Genomic DNA, 25345 nt, shown 5'->3' with positions numbered 1-25345 from the left:
ACGTCCTAGGTGGTAGCTTAAATCGGCCGCGGTCCTGTAGTACATGTCGGACCCGCGTGTCGCCACTGTGTGATCGCAAACCTAGCGCCACCACAAGGCAGGTCTCGAGAGACTGACTCGAACTCAGCCCAGTTGTACGGACGACAGAGCTAGCGACTAGACGTACGAAGCCTTTCTCTCTCATTAGCCGAGAGACAGATTAGCCTTACAGTGATTGTAATTAGAGTCTCACTTGTGTTCACCATAGAGATGTACAAGAAGACATTAAAGATAAGTATATGAGAAGCTCCGTTCTTTTCTTCATACCATTAACTACGTATCCTGTTCCACTACTTCACGCCCGTCTGCGTTAGTCTCGCGTGCCCTTTAAGCCACCTCTATCTACAAGGTGTTGGCCCAGCTGCCGACACATCAAGAATAATACCGGGAAAGTGAAGAAGTATAATTACGAGAGTGATCAGTGATATTTCTAGTGCCGATATTTTGGTTTCGCGTCTACCGCGCCGGCATCATTTTGGATTGCAGTGTTGGATTGCAGTGTTGGATTGCAGTGATGGATTAGCGTGTGACGATAATGGAAAATGAGGAAGCCTGTGCTGAGATTAGCCGTAATTAGTTATATATGACGAAGGCAGTGGCTGTCTCCTCCCTTTTGTGTTTTTGAGACGAATATAGGTTCGTAATTAGTGAAACTGTGTTGGTGTTTCTCTTGTTACCAGACATTTCATTATTACAGCATTTGAGAAGGACGAACTGGAAAGTAACAACTTCCGTAGCAGTCAATTCCGATTGCCAGCCCCATTAGGTACACGGTCACATCAATAATAATTATTGGGCTGCTATTCGATCAGATCATATCGGGTCGAAATAAACGGAGGTGTTACAGACGGAAGACCCAACATACGAGGGAAAGTCAAATGAAAACCTTAAATTTGTAATAACAAATCTAAATTTCGCGCCGTTATCCTGTAAAGCAGCGTGCAGAATGACCTGTAGATGGCAGCATAGTGCAGATGCACACATACCGTTGCAGTATCAGTATAAAGATGGCTGCCCCACTTGCAACTTCCACCAGGGAAGAACAGCGTTCTGTTATTCTGTTTTTGCGTAGTGAAGGTGTCAAACCTATTGAAATTCATCGACGAATGAAGGTTCAGTACGGTGATGCATGTTTGTCACAGCAGCAAGTATACGAATGGAGTAGGAAGTTCCCAAATGGTGTGACTTCAGTGGAAGATGCTCCTCGTCCAGGTCAGGCACAACGAGTTGTGACTCCACAGAACATTGCAGCATTTGAAGCCACAGTGAAGGAAAACCGCCGAGTGACAGTGAATGACATTGCAGCATGTTTAGAGATTAGTCATGGGTTAGCACACCACACTGTACATGATGTGCTCCAGTTTCACAAAGTGTCTGCAAGATGGGTGCCACGGCAGCTGACTACTGAAATGAGAGAACGACGTTTTGAGGCTTGTGAAGAAATTATTCGGCACTTTGAACGAGAAGGTGATGGCTTCCTTGCAAGAATCGTTACTGGGGAAGAAACCTGGGTTCACTTCCACCAACCGGAAACGAAGAGAGCGAGCAAGGAATGGCGGCATTCCTCATCACCAAAACCAAACAGAACAGAACCACCAGCAGGGAAGGTTATTCTGACTCTCTTTTGGGACGAAAAAGGCGTCATTTTGGAGCATTACATGCCTAGAGGGACCACTATCACCAGTGCATCATACACAGATCTCCTAAACAAATCATCAGCGGCCAGCAATCAAATCAAAGCGACGTGGATTGCTGTCAGCAGGTGTCCTTTTGCAACATGACAATGCAAGGCCCGACACTGCCCGTACAACAGTTGCAACAATCACAGACGTGCCTTTTGAGTGTCTTCCTCATCCACCATACTCACCAGACCTTACCCCAAGTCATTTCCATATGTTTCGACCACTCAAAGACTCAATGGCAGGAAAGAAGTTCCGTTCAGATGAAGAGGTACGCCACGCGGTGCATGAGTGGTTGCGCGGACTACCAAAAGATTTTTTTTCTAAAGGAATTTATGCACTTTGTAAGCGCTGGAGGACTTTGATTGAGCGTGGGGGAGACTATGTTGAAAAGTGATACAGCTTTGTACCACTTCTGCACAATAAATAATATTTATGGTTTTCATTTGACTCATCCTCGTAAATCCAAAGTAAACGCCCCGAAAAGAGTTCACGGTGTTTTAGAGGAGAGAACGGGAAGACGCCCAGGCTCACCTGTATGGAAGGTCCGGGCAGGCGTCGGTTGACGGCGATGAAGCCCCGCTCGACGCCATCTGCAGCGACGCACTGCGGTGCGAAGCAGGCCGTCTGGTTGCTGGGGCAGCCGCCGCACGCACTGTGGATACGCACGGGGGTCAGCATACCACAAGGACACGTTGTCAAGGCGTACGTCGCTTGCTCAAGTGGTTAATACAGTCCCACGTATTGTGGAAGTTAAAGCCACCTGTTACCAGCTCTGTTGAGTCAGAGTAAAAGTTAGCCTGTTCCTTGAGGCTGAAGTTAGTGTTCGGCTGTTTATACGTGGTGTCTCAAACCTTTTGGATCAAACAGTGATTCCACAGCCGATTATATTGAGACAAAGAACAAATGTTCGGAAAGGCATGTTGTAAGAGGTCCATGATTAAGGAATTTGTTGCTAGCGCACTCGAGCAGATGTAATTTCGATGGATTGCTCACGCGCTGCCTGCGATATGTAAGCTGTAAGAGAATCTGAGACCAGAGAGCAGTGTTGTATGCAGTAAGAACAGTGTAGCAGTTGGATTAAATAGTTGCTAGCGAGCAGTTGTGTGTGTGGAGTTGGCTGGGCTGGTCTTGGGGAGCGATGGTGGAGCCTGAGCGTTGTAGTAAAGGTAAAAGCAGCCTCGCGCATATGTAGTATTGTTATAACAAGTCCTATGTAAATGTTTTTAAAAAAAATCTCTTAATAACAATCTTTCTCATAAAAAGTAAAAAATAAATAAATAAATAAATTGGGTAACCTATCAATAATAAAATGTGACTAATCTCTCAATAAAAAAAACTATGGCTCACTTATAACCTTTCAATAATTGACTGTGAATTCAAACTGGTAAATTTTGGACGTCAGCAGTGCTGCGTCATGGCCATGAAAGATCATTCTGAATAAATTGAAAATTCTTACCTCAGTGAGGTCCCCGGATAACGCATATATACACTCCTGGAAATGGAAAAAAGAACACATTGACACCGGTGTGTCAGACCCACCATACTTGCTCCGGACACTGCGAGAGGGCTGTACAAGCAATGATCACACGCACGGCACAGCGGACACACCAGGAACCGCGGTGTTGGCCGTCGAATGGCGCTAGCTGCGCAGCATTTGTGCACCGCCGCCGTCAGTGTCAGCCAGTTTGCCGTGGCATACGGAGCTCCATCGCAGTCTTTAACACTGGTAGCATGCCGCGACAGCGTGGACGTGAACCGTATGTGCAGTTGACGGACTTTGAGCGAGGGCGTATAGTGGGCATGCGGGAGGCCGGGTGGACGTACCGCCGAATTGCTCCACACGTGGGGCGTGAGGTCTCCACAGTACATCGATGTTGTCGCCAGTGGTCGGCGGAAGGTGCACGTGCCCGTCGACCTGGGACCGGACCGCAGCGACGCACGGATGCACGCCAAGACCGTAGGATCCTACGCAGTGCCGTGGGGGACCGCACCGCCACTTCCCAGCAAATTAGGGACACTGTTGCTCCTGGGGTATCGGCGAGGACCATTCGCAACCGTCTCCATGAAGCTGGGCTACGGTCTCGCACACCGTTAGGCCGTCTTCCGCTCACGCCCCAACATCGTGCAGCCCGCCTCCAGTGGTGTCGCGACAGGCGTGAATGGAGGGACGAATGGAGACGTGTCGTCTTCAGCGATGAGAGTCGCTTCTGCCTTGGTGCCAATGATGGTCGTATGCGTGTTTGGCGCCGTGCAGGTGAGCGCCACAATCAGGACTGCATACGACCGAGGCACACAGGGCCAACACCCGGCATCATGGTGTGGGGAGCGATCTCCTACACTGGCCGTACACCGCTGGTGATCGTCGAGGGGACACTGAATAGTGCACGGTACATCCAAACCGTCATCGAACCCATCGTTCTACCATTCCTACACCGGCAAGGGAACTTGCTGTTCCAACAGGACAATGCACGTCCGCATGTATCCCGTGCCACCCAACGTGCTCTAGAAGGTGTAAGTCAACTACCCTGGCCAGCAAGATCTCCGGATCTGTCCCCCATTGAGCATGTTTGGGACTGGATGAAGCGTCGTCTCACGCGGTCTGCACGTCCAGCACGAACGCTGGTCCAACTGAGGCGCCAGGTGGAAATGGCATGGCAAGCCGTTCCACAGGACTACATCCAGCATGTCTACGATCGTCTCCATGGGAGAATAGCAGCCTGCATTGCTGCGAAAGGTGGATATACACTGTACTAGTGCCGACATTGTGCATGCTCTGTTGCCTGTGTCTATGTGCCTGTGGTTCTGTCAATGTGATCATGTGATGTATCTGACCCCAGGAATGTGTCAATAAAGTTTCCCCTTCCTGGGACAATGAATTCACGGTGTTCTTATTTCAATTTCCAGGAGTGTATGTGTATACGAATTGGGTTGTTTTAAACTGATTTAAATTTGTAAATACTTTGACATGTCCTATATCCTTGTAACAAGAGATCTACGGATGAATAAACCTACTACTACTACTACTAAAGTGACGACCACCAATCTCAGTGTATGCATGGCAACGGCGCATGAAACTCTGCCGCACTGTCTCAAAGATCCCTGGTGTGTGTTGCACCAGACAACCGGCAGCTTGTAACCTAGCAGGCAGGTCTCCATCCGTTTCTATGGTGGTTTCGTGCACCAACGTCTTGACGTAACCCTAGAGCATAACGTCCAGAAGTGTGAGAGCCGACGATAGCGTTGGCCATGTGACAGGATGCCCCCATCCAATCCAACGATGAGAGTATGTGTTGTCCAGATGCTCTCGGCTGGTGCACCACCGTGTTGAAACCACATTCTTTCATGGACAACAAGGGGAACAGTCTCCAAAAACTGAGGCACCACGTCTCCCAGGAACACCAGGTAACGTGGACTAATCCAATGGGGAGGCAGCAAATAAGTTTGTGATAGGTGATCTTGGAGAATGTCCGCCACTGACAGAAGTGAATGTGGGGCTTAAAACCCTTTGGTCCCAGTGCTTCCACATGTTCTTTATGATAGGGGTAATGCCTGTTCCACCAGTACTCTCCACGCTGTGTCCTTGAGAGTGTGCGTTTCACGGGCCAGTTGATGGATGCTTACTGCTGGGTGGTCGGCCATACGATCCGACGCAGTCTCTTCAAAGTCGTACATGTCTTTGACGAGAACCTTGACCGGCTCTCTGTGGCGTGAACGACGTCGTCTCTCTTAAGTTGCTATCCACGGAGATAAATGTCTCCCATTTAGGATGACGCCCGTTGGGAAAATGTTATCTGAACATTCGTGCTGATTTACGGGCACTACATCCTGCCGGACCGTACGTTAAATGCATGTCTGGTAACTCTCATGACAAGTGATGTTCCATCTTTGATTCCGCGTCATGCTCTGTACACAGTAACACACCTCACCATGGACACTTCACAAGCTGTCTGATGCGATGGACAACTGGCAACGGCGATAGCAGTGTGCATGTGGCACAGGTTAATGCTCTGGTGTGACGGCTGCAGTCGCCACATGACACACGTGCTATGAGCTGTGTTGTGTGTCTGTTTGGTGATCAGAGGTGTTCGCTGCTTATCACCCGCCGCCTATTCCAGTGTACAACGGACACTCAGGATCTGTGAGAGAGTGTGGCAGAACTTCATGCATCGTTGCAGTACATGCACTGCGACAGGCGGTCGTTGCTTTGAATAATTAGTATGAGCTACAATGTTCTTATGTGGTGTACACTGTATTCTTCCATTACACAACAAATATGCATTTCCGATCATTGGTGTCCTTTCTCGATGTATCGGTTGTAGACCATCTATCACCTGTTTAAATTTGACCCAAAAGGTTTGTGACACCGTGTACACGGATGTGACTCTGACTGGACATCAACAGTCAGCATATCTGTATCATTATCCGATGTTATATCTACTGAAATTACTTTTAGACCAGGCTTTCCAAACAATGGTCTTTCAATGATGAGATTCATTCAGTTTATATTTGGTGTATCTATCGTTTGGACCCCAGTGGGTCTGGCTTTATTTATTGATTTATTTGCAGATGTTAGCTAGTAAAGCTTCTTTATCAGATGAATGAGTTTCAATATTAACTAAAAATGGCTCTGAGCACTATGGGACTCAACTGCTGAGGTCATTAGTCCCCTAGAACTTAGAACTAGTTAAACCTAACTAACCTAAGGACATCACAAACATCCATGCCCGAGGCAGGATTCGAACCCGCGACCGTAGCGGTCTTGCGGTTCCAGACTGCAGCGCCTTTAACCGCACGGCCACTTCGGCCGGCCAATATTAACTGATATTGTTCTAATAGCCTGCTCTGAAAAAACAGGTTGTGCTTTGTTGTCCTGGTAGTGGAAGGACCTGCCGCTGGCATTCCTCCTAACGTTCCTCAGGGTACGCAGGGTCGTCTGAAATCTCATTTTGTTCATTGAGAATATGTTCCAAAGTGATTCGAACTTCTACCGTACCATTAGGTTTCTTTACAGCACAATATTCTGCACGAGTTTGCCGCGCGAGATTAGCCGAGTGGTCTAGGGCGCTGCAGTCATGGACTGTGAGGCTGGTCCCGGCGGAGGTTCGAGTCCTCCCTCGGGCATGGGTGTGTGTGTTTGTCCTTAGGATAATTTAGGTTGAGTAGTGTGTAACTTAGGGACTGATGACCTTAGCAGTTAAGTCCCATAAGATTTCACACATTTTTTGCAGCAGTTTGTCTAAATTCTGTATATGTCAAAACATTGATACAGCTTAGATTGAACTGGATACATTGTTACAGGCTGCCTACGACTAACTTAGCCTATATTAATGAAATGTACCAAATTAAAGGTACAGCACCGCCAGGTATTCGCAGGATAGCAGCTTCAGAACTGGGGAAGAGGAAACAGGAAACTGATTCCAGACACCGCTTTTTTGTTCAAATGGCTCTGAGCACTATGGGACTTAACTTCTGAGGTCATCAGTCCCCTAGAACTCGAACTACTTAAACCTAACTACCCGAGGCAGGATTCGAACCTGCGACCGTAGCGGTCGCGCGGTTCCAGACTGTAGCGCCAGAACCGCTCGGCCACTCCGGCCGGCGCTTGTTTGTACACGAGCCTCAACGACGAAGATACACATCAGGAAAGAGCTTCATTCAGACCACTCCAGCAATTACTTCATCTCCAGGAACTTGCCTAATGAAACATTGGCTAGATTCTTTGCCTGGAGCCCGCCGAACGAATGTCAAACAGCATCGAGCCGCAGCTTCACACCTACCTTGTGTGACAAGCTGAGAATTCGGGTGTCACGATTCAAAGTCAGCCTTAGGAAATTGTGCCTTAGTAGTGATGATCAGATTTGGCTAGTGTGGTGATCTACAAGACTAATAACACCTGTTAATCTGCAGGAACCTGATGCATACACGCACGACCACTGATCTTGCTGTAGCTAACAAAACACCAGACAAAACCGCAAAATTCAGGACACTCCACAGATTATGAAGAGAATTATGTAGCTGTTTATTTTTTCTCTTCCTCCCTGAATTTATAAATTCTAGTTGTAAATATTAATTACTGTGTTTTTGTTGTTAGTACTTTCTGTCTGCATTTTACTGACATTTCTCTGTGCCGGCCGCTGTGGCCGAGCGCTTCTAGGTGCTTAAGTCCGGAACCGGGCTGCTGCTACGGTCGGAGGTTCGAGTCCTGCCTCGTGTATGGATGCGTATGAAGTGGTTAGGTTGGTTAGGTTTAAGTAATTCTAAGTCCAGGGGACTCATGACCTCAGATGTTAAGTCACATAGTGCCTAGAGCCATTTGACTGTTCTCTGTAACTGATTTTTTGTTTGTAATTAATCTGTGTATGAAAATTCTCAGTACTCTACCAGTAATGTAATATTCATGCCTTGGACATGTAGAAAGAGTGTAAGTAGGCTGTTTAGGTTTTTTTTATTGGTAACGCCACCTCTGTATGAAAATCACTGGCTGTGCTGTGTGAGGTCTGTGGCTGCTTTGCATTGTTGTAATACTCGCCATTGTAGTGTTAGGCAGCTGGATGTGAACAGCGCGTAGCGTTGCGCAGTTGGAGGTGAGCCGCCAGCAGTGGTGGATGTGGGGAGAGAGATGGCGGAGTTTTGAAATTTTTATAATTGGATGTCATGAACTGATATGCATATTATGAGTTTTCAACATTATTAAGGTAAATACATTGTTTGTTCTCTATTAAAATCTTTCATCTCCTAACTATGCCTATCAGTAGTTAGTGCCTTCCATAGTTTGAATCTTTTATTTAGCTGGCAGTAGTGGCGCTCGTTGTATTGCAGTAGTTCGAGTAACGAAGATTTTTGGTGAGGTAAGTGATTTGTGAAAGGTATAGGTTAATGTTAGTCAGGGGCATTCTTTTGTAGGGATTATTGAAAGTCAGATTGCGTTGCGCTAAAAATATTGTGTGTCAGTTTAAGCACAGTCCTTGTAAAATTGTTCAAAGGGGACGTTTCAAGAGTAAACGTAAGGGCGGTCAAAAAGCTTGCGTTTGAGGGTGTTGCTGCATCATATGTACAACTCAGAGCAACTTAGATGTGGGTACATAAGCACAGACATACAAAGCGTGAACATTAATAAAACCGGCATACTGCAGGAACGGATTCCTGGCTGGAAACGGAAGAAAAAACGTCTGACGAACATCTGTCTGGAAATGCATCTTTGCCACTATAGATGGCTCTGATAATGACAGTTCTTCTGACCACGTTCCGAGTGTATGTCGCAGGCGGTCTGATGGACGAAGCGTACTGTAAGTAGCAGAGTAGTCCGGTATTCATGTCGGGAACAAGTCGAGGTGGTGTTCGTGTACGGCCAAGCAGATGGTCGAGAGGCAGCACGGCTATCCCAAAACAAGTACCCTCACGGACACCAACCACATCAGGCAACATCTGAAGCCCTTTCTGGCCGTCTGTGCGATCATGTGTCCTTTCGGACAGACGAACATGCAAGGAGGTCCCAGACTGTTCGTACACCAGATTTGAAGGACCTGCTTCTACACGATATTGAGACGAATCCTAGGGCAAGGTCCGGGTAAGTGACCCGCCAACATGGTGCAGGTCACAGTACGATTACGCGCGTCCTGCGTGACAACCTCTACTCTCCCTATCACCTGCAACGTACAAGGAGCACACGGCAAGTGATCAGAGGAACTGTCATTTGTCAGCGCCATCTGCCGTGGCAACGTTGCATTTCCGGACCACGTGTTCATACGACCTTTTTTTCCTCCATTCCCAGTCAGGAATCCGTCCGTGCAGTTTGCCGGTTTTATTGATGTTCACCCTGTATATGCAAGGGGCTTGTGTGAATTTTGAACGGAAACGTTTTCATCGCCTTTGTAAATAACCGAACCAAATTTTAGTCACTGGTCGATTTGGACTGATGTATGTTGTACAGAACTGGAACTAAGCGCTCATGTTGTAAGGTGTATGCTTCGCCGGCGATGGGCGAGGCATGACAGAATCTCTGACCAGAGAGTAGTTTATTGTTAGTTGTTGCTTGTCGCGTGTCTGCGCTTGACTGCGCGAGTCGACAGTAGTCTGCGCGACTCTGTAGTAGTCAGTCGGATACAGTAGTCGTCGGTCGGCTTTAGTAGCGAGTGGATGGTTGTAGTCTGCGGGAGTCGGCATGCGTCGGCGGTGTGCTCTGCCTGGGACTCTGGTCAGGATTCTGGACGATGAGTATTGTTATAGAAGGTAAAGAAGCAGCATTGCGCATATCTAATAATGTATGTTAATTGTAATTAATTTGTTCAAAAAATGCCCCAATAATAATTTTTTTATAAAGTAACTGTTTGAAAGAAAAACATTCATTTCAATTTAAAGAACATTTTCAATGGATCATCACTCCTTTCAATAATAATAATAAAAAAAAATGTATATATGGCAGCATTGCACGAAGCTGTGTCGAAGAATGTATAACTAAGAGCAGATATAAGTGCAGTTTTATTGAGGTAAGAATTTTTGCTTGTTTTATTCAGAATACAGGGCCGAAGGTCAGCGCTGCTGTCCTTATAAAATTTATCAGACATTATTATTTCTGTTAGGAAGATACATTTCCTATATGGTTCATTATTTAATCAATATTATTGTGAGGGTTTATTGTCAATTTTCATTCATAAATTCTGAGGGGAGATTACGCTTGGCTCCATTTCCATTATATTTTCATTTATTAAATTTTGCGGGGAGGTTACAATGTGACTCCCCACTGACGTCGCAAATCATGCCAGTCAAATGATGTGTACGTGTGTTGTGGTATGATTGTACGGAATCGGCGCAGAAAGATTGGTCGACGTGACAGAACGACACAGCTATCGTGTTTGAATGTGCCCATGAACACAACCTGAAGGAAGTCGTTCAATTTTATTACGAGCAGTATATCAACGCGGACTGTCGATCACGTTTGCCAGCAATCGTGTACCATCCACACCACCCATGTGACACTGCGAATGAACATTTTCGTAAAAAAAATTGGTTGAAAATGGTTCAAATGGCTCTGAGCACTATGGGACTTAACATCTGAAGTCATCAGTCCCCTAGAACTTAGAACTACTTAAACCTAACTAACCTAAGGACATCACACACATCCATGCCCGAGACAGGATTCGAACGTGCGACCGTAGCGGTCGCGTCGTTCCAGACTGAAGCGCCTAGAACCGCTCGGCCACATCGGCCGGCCCGTAAAAAGATTCTGATCGACAGTTACCGGAGACGAGTGTCTCGTCCTGTCAATACAATCCTTTCAAAGCGGGCAACAGCTAGGAAAGACAACACATAACATGAACAGTAGCTGATTGGCGGTGTATAGTGTCGCCCGACTAGTCGCAATTTTGCCTCTCTTCGAATGATGCAAGGCGTGAAACAGACGACGACGCAATGAAACTATTAACCTAGAGTGTATGGAGAGTGCAGGATGGTTGTCTCATGTTTTGGGAAGTGTGTCGAGAGTGCAGTTGAATCTAGGGAGGTTCTCTGGTGTTTGGAGGTGTTTGTCGTACCATGACTTATGCCCTCTCGTTCAGGTGACCGTGAACGTGGAAAAGGTTGTTTATTTCACCATCTCGGTGACCAAGAGTTGTCCTTTCTACTACACCTTCATAATGAGTATGCTGTGGACACACCTGTCTTCCTCGATAACAATAGCCGTCTTCATACAGCTCCATGCAAACACTATCCGACCAAACGTATACGTGCATCCCTATGTAACGCAGAACTGACCACTACATCTACATTTATATTAACTCCGCAAGCCACCTAATGGTGTGTGGCGAAGGGTAGTTTCGTCACCACTATCTGATCCCTCCGACCGTGTTCCACTCGCGAATAGTGCGTGGGAAGAATGATAGTCGGTAAGCCTCTGTATTGGCTCTAATGTCCCGAATTTTCTCCTCGTGGTCAATACGCGAGATATACGAGGGCAGTTCAATAAGTAATGCAACACATTTTTTTCTCCGCCAATTTTGGTTGAAAAAACCGGAAATTTCTTGTGGAATATTTTCAAACATTCCCGCTTCGTCTCGTATAGTTTCATTGACTTCCGACAGGTGGCAGCGCTGTACGGAGCTGTTAAAATGGCGTCTGTAACGGATGTGCGTTGCAAACAATGGGCAGTGATCGAGTTTCTTTTGGCGGAAAACCAGGGCATCTCAGATATTCATAGGCTCTTGCAGAATGTCTACGGTGATCTGGCAGTGGACAAAAGCACGGTGAGTCGTTGGGCAAAGCGTGTGTCATCATCGCCGCAAGGTCAAGCAAGACTGTCTGATCTCCCGCGTGCGGGCCGGCCGTGCACAGCTGTGACTCCTGCAATGGCGGAGCGTGCGAACACACTCGTTCGAGATGATCGACGGATCACCATCAAACAACTCAGTGCTCAACTTGACATCTCTGTTGGTAGTGCTGTCACAATTGTTCACCAGTTGGGGTATTCAAAGGTTTGTTCCCGCTGGGTCCCTCGTTGTCTAACCGAACACCATAAAGAGCAAAGGAGAACCATCTGTGCGGAATTGCTTGCTCGTCATGTGGCTGAGGGTGACAATTTCTTGTCAAAGATTGTTACAGGCGATGAAACATGGGTTCATCCCTTCGAACCTGAAACAAAACGGAATCAATGGAGTGGCGCCACACCCACTCCCCTACCAAGAAAAAGTTTAAAGCCATACCCTCAGCCGGTAAAGTCACGGTTACAGTCTTCTGGGACGCTGAAGGGGTTATTCTGTTCGATGTCCTTCCCCATGGTCAAACGATCAACTCTGAAGTGTATTGTGCTACTCTTCAGAAATTGAAGAAACGACTTCAGCGTGTTCGTAGGCACAAAAATCAGAACGAACTTCTCCTTCTTCATGACAACGCAAGACCTCACACAAGTCTTCGCACCCGAGAGGAGCTCACAAAACTTCAGTGGACTGTTCTTCCTCATGCACCCTACAGCCCCGATCTCGCACCGTCGGATTTCCATATGTTTGGCCCAATGAAGGACGCAATCCGTGGGAGGCACTACGCGGATGATGAAGAAGTTATTGATGCAGTACGACGTTGGCTCCGACATCGACCAGTGGAATGGTACCGTGCAGGCATACAGGCCCTCATTTCAAGGTGGCGTAAGGCCGTAGCATTGAATGGAGATTACGTTGAAAAATAGTGTTGTGTAGCTAAAAGATTGGGGAATAACCTGGTGTATTTCAATGCTGAATAAAACAACCCCTGTTTCAGAAAAAAAATGTGTTGCATTACTTATTGAACTGCCCTCGTATGTGGGGGAAATAATATGTTGTCTGACTCCTCCTGAATAGTGCTGTCCCGGAACTTCAACAGTAAATCTCTCCGTGATGCACAACGCCTCTCTTGTAACGTCTGCCAGTGGAGTTTGTTTAGCACCTCCGTAACGCTCTCTCGCCAGCTAAACGATCCCGTGACGAAACGCGCCTCTCTTCGTTGGATCTTCTCTATCTCCTCTATCAGTCCTACCTGATAGGGATCCCAGATAGATGAACAATACTTAAGAACAGGGCGAACAAGCGCCTTATAAGCCGTTTCTTTCGTGGATGAGTTACATTTCCTTAAGATTCTTGCGATGAATCTGAGACTGGTGTCTTTCATGAGAGGAGGACCCGCCAGAATAAAAGGAGGTGGGGGGTGTTGTGTTGTGAGTAAAGACAGGAGAATGGGTCCGTCAAGAGAGATCAGCGACTTCGGACGTGGACTAGTCATTGCGTGTCACCTGACTAACGAAGCCGTCAGGGACGTTTCAGCCCTTGTAAGGCTGCACAGGTTGACTGTTGGTGATGTGACTGTCAAATGGAAGGTTCACTTTCCGTTGAAATTTTTTTTATAGGTACTGTCCTTGAACTAACAATGCCATAACACGGCAACATAATTAACTTCTTGTTCCTATAATTAACTGTATTAGTCGCAACCTTTTTTCTTTCCTGTTCTTTTGTCTTTGCGTTTTTTACTGTAAATCTTATTTAAATTTTCTTTAGGATAGTTGCTGCTTCCATGACGTAAGCCAATTTGGACGGGACGGTTAAGGAATCAGCGTCCGATATAAATCCGTAATGTATAATTTGTTTTTTTAACACCAGTAATGGTTTTAGATTTATAGTAGAAAATGTTACTAGTACAGTAATTATTTGGCAACCTCAGGAATCGTTGCACTCAGCACGTCAGCACGGGATTTTTCACCAGCATCCCCCACTGAAATTAAGGGAATTATGAATATACTGAGAAAAAAGGGCTCATGTGGTGTTGATGGAGTGTCTAACAGAATTTTTAAGTGTTGTTCTAATTTAAAAAGTGGAGTCCTTAGCGATATATGTAATGCTTCGCTGGCACAGGGAATTTTTCCAGACAGATTCAAATACGCAGTTGTCAAACCTCTTCATAAGAAAGGGGACAAGTGTGACTTAAATAATTATAGACCAATCTCACGCCTGACATCATTTTCTAAAATATTCGAAAAAGTTATGTATTCAAGAGTAGTCTCACTACTAAGTGAAAATAATTTACTCAACATGTCACAGTTCGGATTCGGGAAGGGTTACTCAATGGAGAATGCTATCTACACATTTACCCATCAAATAGTACAAGCCCTAAATAACAAATTATCGCCAGTTGGTATTTTTTGTGATCTCTCCAAGGCCTTTGACTGTGTGGATCATGTCACACTCTTAGAAAAACTCAGGTTTCATGCAATTGAAGGCTACACACACAGCTGGTTTGAATCGTACTTAATGTACAGAAAGCAAAACGTTGTCCTGAATAACACAAATAATGTTGGGAGGGTTGCAAATTCTAGTGAATGGGGAGTTATCACAAGGGGAGTCCCACAGGGTTCAGTTTTAGGTCCTCTGCTGTTCGTTATTATGTTAATGGCCTCCCACTTAACGTTCAGCAAGCAGAAATAGTACTTTTTGCAGATAACACGAGTGTTGTAATAAATCACATTGCAGAAAAAGCAGCTGAACATACTGTTAAGGATGTCTTTCAAAGAATTATTAAGTGGTTCTCAGAAAATGGACTCTCCCTTAATTTTGAAAAAAACTCACTACATCCAGTTCTGTACACCGAATGGAGTCATACGGACAATTGATGTAGCATATGAACAGGGTTCAGTTAACAGGGTAGATTTCTCAAATTTTTTGGGTGTTCACATTGATGACAACTTGACATGGAAGAAGCATATTACTGAGCTTTTCTAACAACTAAGTTCAGCTTCTTTCACTCTTCGTATAATCGCTAGTCTTGGAAATAAACAGATCAGCCTCCTAACGTACTTTGCATATTTCAACTCAATAATGTCCTATGGAATAGTTTTCTGGGGTGACTCACCACTTAGACATGAAGTATTGATTGCACGAAGGAGAGCAGTGAGAATAATTAGTGGTGTTCACCCAAGGACGTCATGTAGGCACCTATTCAAAGGGTTAGGTATTTTAACTGCACCATCACAGTACATATATTCGCTAGTGAAATTCGTTACAAATAACCATCTCAATTCGCGAAGAACAGTGATGTTCATACGTACAAGACTAGAGGGAAAAATGACGTTTCCTATACGTCATTGAAGCTGACAGTTGCTGAAAAAGGAGTACATTATTCAGCAAAAAAAATCTTTGATCATTTGTCCAACAACATAAAGTGTCTGGCAGCTAGCCGGCCGGGGTGGCCGAGCGGTTCTAAGCGCTACAGTATGGAACCGCACGACCGCTACGGTCGCAGGTTCGATTCCTGCCTCGGGCGTGGATGTGTGTGATGTCCTTAGGTTGCTTAGGTTTAAGTAGTTCTAAGTTCTAGGGGACTGATGACCTCACAAGATTAGTCCCATAGTGCTCAGAGCCATTTGAACCATTTTTTTGTCTGGCAGGTAGCAGATCAAGTTTTAAATCTAGCTTAAAATCATTTCTTTTGGACAACTTCTACTCCATGGACGACTTGTTGTTTCAGAAATGGTAAAAATACAAATTGTACCTCTAAATGTAGTTACATGTGTAGAACTAAAAAATTCTGTAATATTAATATTAGCATTATTCACGTGTGTATATATATCTTGTAATCTGACTTTTCCGCATCGTATCGATAAAATAATCGGTAAAATGATCTACGGAACATGACATAACTAAAACTAAAAACCAAAACGAGGTGGTGAAGGCTCTGTAATGGTGTGGGGCGTGTTCATTTGGAGTGATACGTCTAGATACGACTCTGACAGTTGACACGTACATAACCATCTTGCCTGATCACCTGCGTCCATTCATGTGAATTGTGCATTCCGACGGACATGAATAATTCCAGAAGGACAATGCGACACCCCATGGATCCAGAATTGCTACAGAGTGTCTCCAGGAACACTCTTCCGCGTTTAAACACTTCCGCTAGCCACCAAAGTCCCAAAACATGAAGATTATTGAGCATATCTAGGATGCCTTGGAACGTGCTTATAAGAGGTCCATGACTAAGGAATTTATTGCTAGCGCACTCGAGCATATGTAATTTCGATGGATTGCTCACGCGCTGCCTGCGATATGTAAGCTAAAAGAGAATCTCAGACCAGAGAGCAGTGTTGACTGCAGTAGGAACTGTGTAGCAGTAGGAGTAAGTAGTAGCTAGCAGTCTGGTGTATGGAGTTGGCTGGACCGGTCGTGGGGAGCAATGGCGGTGCCTGAGCCATGTAGTATAAGGTAAAAGCAGCCCCGCGCATATGTAGTATTGTTATAACAAGTCCCATGTAAATGTTTTTTTAAAAAAAATCTCTTAATAATAATCTTTCTTATAAAAATTAACTTTTGACAATCGTTCATCTCTATTTAAAGAACTTACTAATTTCTCCAATCCATGGTCTTCAGGGCCATGACGCAGCACTGCTGACGTCCAAATTTACCAGTTTAGATTCACAGTGCCGGCCGGAGTGGCCGTGCGGTTCTAGGCGCTACAGTCTGTAACCGGGCGACCGTTACGGTCGCAGGTTCGAATCCTGCCTCGGGCATGGATGTGTGTGATGTCCTTAGGTTAGTTAGGTTTAATTAGTTCTAAGTTCTAGGAGACTGCTGACGTCACAAGTTAAGTCCCATAGTGTTCAGAGCCAGTTGAACCATTTTTTAGATTCACAGTCAGTTAATTATTGAAAGGTTATGTATGAGTCACATTTTTTATTGGGAGGTTAGTCACATTGTATTATTTGTAGGTTACGGAATTTATCTGTTGGTAGGTTATATCAAATGTGAATGTTATTTTTTACTGTTGAAAGGTTATATATGTATTTTTTGTGGGGAGGTTACGTTGAATGTGAATTATATACAAGCCGGCCGAAGTGGCCGTGCGGTTAAAGGCGCTGCAGTCTGGAACCGCAAGACCGCTACGGTCGCAGGTTCAAATCCTGCCTCGGGCATAGATGTTTGTGTTGTCCTTAGGTTAGTTAGGTTTAACTAGTTCTAAGTTCTAGGGGACTAATGACCTCAGCAGTTGAGTCCCATAGTGCTTGAGCCATTTGAACCATTTGAATTACACTCCTGGAAATGGAAAAAAGAACACATTGACACCGGTGTGTCAGACCCTCCATACTTGCTCCGGACACTGCGAGAGGGCTGTACAAGCAATGATCACACGCACGGCACAGCGGACACACCAGGAACCGCCGTGTTGGCCGTCGAATGGCGCTAGCTGCGCAGCATTTGTGCACCGCCGCCGTCAGTGTCAGCCAGTTTGCCGTGGCATACGGAGCTCCATCGCAGTCTTTGACACTGGTAGCATGCCGCGACAGCGTGGACGTGAACCGTATGTGCAGTTGACGGACTTTGAGCGAGGGCGTATAGTGGGCATCCGGGAGGCCTGGTGGACGTACCGCCGAATTGCTCAACACGTGGGGCGTGAGGTCTCCACAGTACATCGATGTCGTCGCCAGTGGTCGGCGGAAGGTGCACGTGCCCGTCGACCTGGGACCGGACCGCAGCGACGCACGGATGCACGCCAAGACCGTAGGATCCTACGCAGTGCCGTAGGGGACCGCACCGCCACTTCCCAGCAAATTAGGGACACTGTTGCTCCTGGGGTATCGGCGAGGACCATTCGCAACCGCCTCCGTGAAGCTGGGCTACGGTCCCGCACACCGTTAGGCCGTCTTCCGCTCACGCCCCAACATCGTGCAGCCCGCCTCCAGTGGTGTCGCGACAGGCGTGAATGGAGGGACGAATGGAGACGTGTCGTCTTCAGCGATGAGAGTCGCTTCTGCCTTGGTGCCAATGATGGTCGTATGCGTGTTTGGCGCCGTGCAGGTGAGCGCCACAATCAGGACTGCATACGACCGAGGCACACAGGGCCAACACGCGGCATCATGGTGTGGGGAGCGATCTCCTACACTGGCCGTACACCACTGGTGATCGTCGAGGGGACACTGAATAGTGCACGGTACATCCAAACCGTCATCGAACCCATCGTTCTACCATTCCTAGACCGGCAAGGGAACTTGCTGTTCCAACAGGACAATGCACGTCCGCATGTATCCCGTGCCACCCAACGTGCTCTAGAAGGTGTAAGTCAACTACCCTGGCCAGCAAGATCTCCGGATCTGTCCCCCATTAAGCATGTTTGGGACTGGATGAAGCGTCGTCTCACGCGGTCTGCACGTCCAGCACGAACGCTGGTGCAACTGAGGCGCCAGGTGGAAATGGCATGGCAAGCCGTTCCACAGGACTACATCCAGCATCTCTACGATCGTCTCCATGGGAGAACAGCAGCCTGCATTGCTGCGAAAGGTGGATATACACTGTACTAGTGCCGACATTGTGCATGCTCTGTTGCCTGTGTCTATGTGCCTGTGGTTCTGTCAGTGTGATCATGTGATGTATCTGACCCCAGGAATGTGTCAATAAAGTTTTCCCTTCCTGGGACAATGAATTCACGGTGTTCTTATTTCAATTTCCAGGAGTGTATATACAGTAGAGCGTCGATTATCCGAACGTCGGTCAACCGAACGACCGCTTACCCGAACTGTGTACTCGCTCGCCTCGCACCTGTTCCTCTCCCACCCTACCGTCCATCATCCCCCTCACTCCCAAACCAAGTTTCCCACAGTAGTCGCCGCACTGGGCCACCGCTGGCGGAACATTGCTTCTAATGGGGCCTTCACAAGGCGCTGCTGACCGGCCGAGCCACCAGTCGCTGTGTTTCAACAATCAGCACACTTCTGTCGGCTCGGCACTGGCAGTAGAAGTAGCGGCAGTATCAAAGCTGTTCACAGCAACAGCTGCGCCAGCTTAAGAGTTGAGGCGTGCCGCTCCGAGCAGTTTGGAGGATTGTGCGCCCCCGAGAAGAGAGCTTCTCACGGCGCAAACAGTCACCTTCTGTTCTCTTGTTACGACCACCTGTGTGCTGCTGCGTGAAGAAGTGAACTTGACGATACAAAATGCTTAAACGTAAACGTGTTGTCCTTTCTATGAGGGACAAGTACGAGATTATTAAAAGGTTAGAAGAAGGTGAATCTGCAACCACTTTATCCAATTTTGATTTTGTATACTTTGTGTACTGTTCATGCAAAATGCGCATGTAATATGTATATATTTTTGTTTAATAAACTGTGCCACATACTATATATTCCTACTGAAGTTGCCTTTGTATGTTACTTTGTAATACTAAAAGAGATGCCTGTTTTATGAATAAATTTACTGTACAATACTTCTTTTTGGCAAATAAACATGTACAGTTCGATTATCCGAACAAACTAGTTTTCCGAACACCCATGTCCCCCAATTACTTCGGATAATCGACGCTCTACTGTACTTATATTTTTTTATCTGTTCTGAAGAGATCTTCACTTCTACGGATTTACGGATAGCCCTGCAGTATTCATGGTGTCATTTCCCTGCAGCACTGCTTCAGACATTAGTCGAATCCGTGCCACGTCGCGTTGCGGTACTTCTGCGTGCTCTCGGGGGGTCGTAGACGATGTGTTCAAATGGCTCTGAGCACTATAGGACTTAATATCTATGGTCATCAGTCCCCTAGAACTTAGAACTACTTAAACCTAACTAACCTAAGGACAGCACACAACACCCAGCCATCACGAGGCAGAGAAAATCCCTGACCCCGCCGGGAATCGAACCCGGGCGTGGGAAGCGAGAACGCTACCGCACGACCAGACGATGTGTACCAGTTTCTTTGGCTCTCCAGTGTATGTGACTGTAGATGTAGATTATGGCTGGCACGCAACTTCAGTCGGTGAGGAAGGTTGACAGTGTGTTTTTTTTTTGCGCGGCCCCTGGAGACGGACGGGGTACGGAGCACGGCAGAGCATGGCAGGTGCGTCGGGGACTCACGCGTTCATGGTGTGGTAGTGCTCGAGGACGAAGCGGTAGCGGCAGGTGCGCGCGTCTCCCAGGCGGCAGCGCCGGGTGCAAGAGCCGCGCAAGGCGGCGTAGTCGGGGGCGTCCGCCGCGTCGTCCGGCTGCAGCTGCACGCGTGTCTGGGCGTCGGCGTCGTCTGCAACAGGGGAGGGGAGGGGCGTCACACGAGCCCTCCTGCCTCTGCCCTCATCTGACCGGCACTCCAGCCACTCTGGCAGTTTAGCACACCGGACGAGGGACGAATCACCTGCGAGACACATCGTGCAACTCCGGATCTAGCCTCGAAAAATGGCCTCGATTCGGCGAGGAAGAGAGTCGCCAAATTCCTTCATGTATGCCATATCTGTCTGTAGCCACGCGTATGTTATAACCCGTACAGCTACCAAAACTGTTGGGAGGCACGCAACTATGCCTTGCACATTGTTTCATACGCTCCCACACATTCTCAATGGCAGTGGTTCCCAACCATTTTAGCTTTACACACCATCTATCTTGTAAAAAAAGGCCCAGTAGTTAAATGTGCAAGTAAACAATATAAACACAAACAAATAAACACGTATATACAGGGTGTTACGGATATAGATGCGACTATTTTTATACGTGGTACCTCAACATCTACACCCACCTCAGTCTTGCCATAAAAATGTCACAAACTTTACGACCTTGTGTTTTCTGCGTAGTTGTACTGCTCCACTAAGTAGACCACGCCTGTCAGGATTGCTTCACCGTTTACAAGGTGCCTCCATTGATCGTGACCGGGCCAAATGTCTCACGAAATAAGGGTCAAACGAAAAAACTACACAGAACGAAACTTGTCTAGCTTGAAGGGGGAAACCAGATGGCGCTATGGTAGGCCCGCTAGATGGCGCTGCCATAGGTCAAACGGATATCAACTGGGTTTTTTTTTTTAAGTAGCAAGCCCCATTTTTATTACATATTCGGTTAGTACGTGAAGAAATATGAATGTTTTCGTTGGACCACATTTTTCGCTTTGTGATAGATGGCGCTGTAATAGCCACAAACATATGGCTCACAATTTTAGACGAACAGGTAGGTTTTTTAAATTAAAATACAGAACGTAGGTACGATTGAACATTTTAATTTGGTTGTTCCAATATGATACATGTACCTTTGTGAACTTATCACTTCTAAGAACGCATGCTGTAAGAGCGTGATTACCTGTAAATGCCACATTAATTCAATAAATGCTCAAAATGATGTCCGTCAACCTCAATGCATTTGGCAATACGTGTAACGACATTCCTCTCAACAGCGAGTAGTTCGCCTTCCGTATTGCTCGCACATACGAGTACATTGACAATGCGCTGACGCATGTTGTCAGGCGTTGTCAGTGGATCACGATAGCAAATATCCTTCAACTTTCCCCACAGAAAGCAATCCGGGGACGTCAGATCCGATGAACCGTCGGGCCACGGTATGGTGCTTCGACGACCAATCCACCTGTCATGCTATTCAATACCGCTTCAACCGCACGCGAGCTGTGTGCCGGACATCCATCATGTTGGAAGTACATCGCCATTCTGTCATGCAGTGAAACATCTTGTAGTAACATTGGTAGAACATTACGTAGGAAATCAGCATACATTGCACCATTTAGATTGCCATCGATGAAATGGGGGCCAATTATCCTTCCTCCCATAATGCCGCACCATACATTAACCCGCCAAGGTCGCTGATGTTCCACTTGTCGCAGCCATCGTGGATTTTCCGATGCCCAATAGTGCATATCATGCCGGTTTAAGTTACTGCTGTTGGTGAATGACGCTTCGTCGCTAAATCGACCGCGTGCAAAAAATCTGTCATCGTCCCGTAATTTCTCTTGTGCCCAGTGGCAGAACTGCACACGACGTTCAAAGTCGTCGCCATGCAATTCCTGGTGCATAGAAATATGGTATGGGTGCAATCGATGTTGATGTAGCATTCTCTACACCGACGTTTTTGAGATTCCCGATTCTCGCGGAATTTGTTTGCTACTGATGCGAGGATTAGACGCGACAGCAGCTAAAACACCTTCTCGGGGTTCATCATTTGTTGCAGGTCGTGGTTGACGTTTCATATGTGGCTGAACACTTCCTGTTTCCTTAAATAACGTAACTATCCGGCGAACGGTCCGGACACTTGGATCATGTCGTCCAGGATACCGAGCAGCATACATAGCACACGCCCGTTGGGCATTTTGATCACAATAGCCATACATCAACACGATATCGACCTTTTCCGCAATTGGTAAACGGTCCATTTTAACACGGGTAATGTATCACGAAGCAAATACCGTCCGCACTGGCGGAGTGTTACGTGATACCACGTACTTACATGTTTGTGACTATTACAGCACCATTTATCACAAAGTGAAAAAAGTGGTCCAACTAAAACATTCATATTTCTTTACGTACTCCACGAATATGTAACAAAAAATGGTGGTTGCTATTTTTTAAAAAAACGCAGTTCATATGCGTTTGACCTATGGCAGCGCCATCTAGCGGGCCAACGATAGCGCCATCTGGTTTCCCCCTTCAAGCTAGACAAGTTTCGTTCTTTGTAGTTTTTTCGTTTGACGCATATTTCGTGAGACATTTGGCCCGGTCACGATCAATGGACCACCCTATATATACACTGCTAATGGTGACTGAGAGCGTTGTACTGAAAAACATTTTATCATTGTTGTTGTGGTCTTCAGTCCTGAGACTGGTTTGATGCAGCTCTCAATGCTACTCTATCCTGTGCGAGCTTCTTCATCTCCCAGTACCTACTGCAACCTACATCCTTCTGAATCTGCTTAGTGTATTCATCTCTTGGTCTCCCTCTACGATTTTTACCCTCAACGCTGCCCTCCAATACTAAATTTGTGATCCCTTGATGCCTCAAAACATGTCCTACCAACCGATCCCTTCTTCTAGTCAAGTTGTGCCACAAACTTCTCTTCTCCCCAATCCTATTCAATACCTCCTCATTAGTTACGTGATCTACCCACCTTATCTTCAGCATTCTTCTGTAGCACCACATTTCGAAAGCTTCTATTCTCTTCTTGTCCAAACTGGTTATCGTCCATGTTTCACTTCCATACATGGCTACACTCCATACCAATACTTTCAGAAACGACTTCCTGACACTTAAATCTATTCTCGATGTTAACAAATTTCTCTTCTTCAGAAACGATTTCCTTGCCATTGCCAGTCTACATTTTATATCCTCTCTACTTCGACCATCATCAGTTATTTTACTCCCTAAATAGCAAAGCTCCTTTACTACTTTAAGTGTCTCATTTCCTAATCTAATCCCCTCAGCATCACCCGATTTAATTTGACTACATTCCATTATCCTCGTTTTGCTTTTGTTGATGTTCATCTTATATCCTCCTTTAAAGACACTGTCCATTCCGTTCAACTGCTCTTCCAAGTCCTTTGCTGTCTCTGACAGAATTACAATGTCATGGCGAACCTCAAAGTTTTTACTTCTTCTCCATGAATTTTAATACCTACTCCGAATTTTTCTTTTGTTTCCTTCACTGCTTGCTCAATATACAGATTGAATAACATCGGGGAGAGGCTACAACCCTGTCTCACTCCTTTCCCAACCACTGCTTCCCTTTCATGCCCCTCGACTCTTATAACTGCCATCTGGTTTCTGTACAAATTGTAAATAGCCTTTCGCTCCCTGTATTTTACCCCTGCCACCTTCAGAATTTGAAAGAGAGTATTCCAGTTAACGTTGTCAAAAGCTTTCTCTAAGTCTACAAATGCTAGAAACGTAGGTTTGCCTTTTCTTAATCTTTCTTCTAAGATAAGTCGTAAGGTTAGTATTGCCTCAAGTGTTCCAACATTTCTACGGAATCCAAATTGATCTTCCCCGAGGTCCGCTTCTACCAGTTTTTCCATTCGTCTGTAAAGAATTCGCGTTAGTATTTTGCAGCTGTGACTTATTAAACTGATAGTTCGGTAATTTTCACATCTGTCAACACCTGCTTTCTTTGGGATTGGAATTATTATATTCTTCTTGAAGTCTGAGGGTATTTCGCCTGTCTCATACATCTTGCTCACCAGATGGTAGAGTTTTGTCATTTTATCATTACTTATGCCATTTGTTATTCATTTAATAATTGTCGCCGTTACAGGTCATATATTTTTAGGCTGGTTAGTACCTCCAAGTGCATGTGGGAAGAGCAAGCTACTAATGCTTGTTCTCCCATGGGCAGAAGGTCAGGTGCTGAAGTGCGAATGCAGAACGGTGAAGCTTGTGTGTGTTTGTGTGTTTGTGTAGGCCTAATTAGTAAGACATACTGGATGAAGACTTAGTTGTTACAGCGAGATGAAAAGTCAAAATCGAATAGTCAATTTTAAAAAGAACACAGTAAGATATTTGACATTGTTTGTCACCCAGGAGAGTAAATGGATTAAAACTGTTTAATTTTGTCTGATATTACTATCTACATTCACTCTAATCTTATACTTATTTTTCAGAAAAGTACTGTTTAAAATGTTATTTCACACAGATAATTTGTCGAAAAGTCCGTGAATGGTCTTAGTTAATAGTAGTACAGCAATATCTTCACAGAGACTGAGGAAAGTGGTATACTGGCTAATGCCCTCAACTCCCATTCAAGAGATTCGGTTCGACAATCCAGACATCAATTTTCTGCAGCCACCCAGGTCGCTCCGTGCAAATGCCGGGATCGATTCTTCCGCCCCCTCCATTAGTAAGAAAACCATGCAAAGCTCTGTCTCCCACAATTCTGAACGGGATGTGAAACACCAACCGGCCTTCCTTCTTCTAGTGTCAGGATATGAAATGAACAAAATTCTGGCCAATCATTCTTGTGAACGGTTGTGTCCGAGAAATTACCTACTCGGTCATTCGCGATCGGATTGTGGCAAGTCATGTGTTTACGCCATGAGCAGCCATCCGAGACCGCACGCCAGCCTTGTAGCACAGTCTGTGGGGGTGTACATGTTTCGGCCTCCAAGTCTTGTTTTATTTATGAATCAACATTAACTGTGAAAATGCAATTGTGCAGGTTGGCTTGCTTTTATGCCTTTTATAACTTAAAAAGATATCATTTTTTTCATCTTATTATGTCAACAGCATTATCTAGCGTTTCTACAAGCCAATAGAGTAGGCACAGCTCTAGATGAATTTGAGCAACCGCATATTACTTTGCACGTACATATGGAGTTACAGCACGCGCTTCACAACTGTTGGGAGCAACTATTTTCGAAGCCGCTGTTTTTTCCTTCTATC

The 25345-nt window shown here is 45.9% G+C and overlaps 1 protein-coding gene across 1 annotated transcript in view; it reads right to left on the bottom strand.

The window, feature by feature from the left end:
* LOC126252738 (uncharacterized) overlaps nt 1-25345 on the bottom strand; it is a 175975-nt gene that overhangs the window by 125386 nt on the left and 25244 nt on the right. Inside the window, exons 2-3 of the mRNA XM_049953641.1 lie at nt 20063-20336; nt 2253-2373 (exon numbers count right to left, since the gene is read on the bottom strand). Of these exons, the coding sequence (XP_049809598.1) occupies nt 2253-2373; nt 20063-20336 (395 nt within the window). The remainder of the gene's footprint in view (nt 1-2252; nt 2374-20062; nt 20337-25345) is intronic.

Source organism: Schistocerca nitens, chromosome 4 (assembly GCF_023898315.1).
Source record: "Schistocerca nitens isolate TAMUIC-IGC-003100 chromosome 4, iqSchNite1.1, whole genome shotgun sequence".
In the NCBI taxonomy this organism is placed as follows: Eukaryota; Metazoa; Arthropoda; class Insecta; order Orthoptera; family Acrididae; genus Schistocerca; species Schistocerca nitens.
This window is presented reverse-complemented; position numbering and strand designations above follow the sequence as displayed.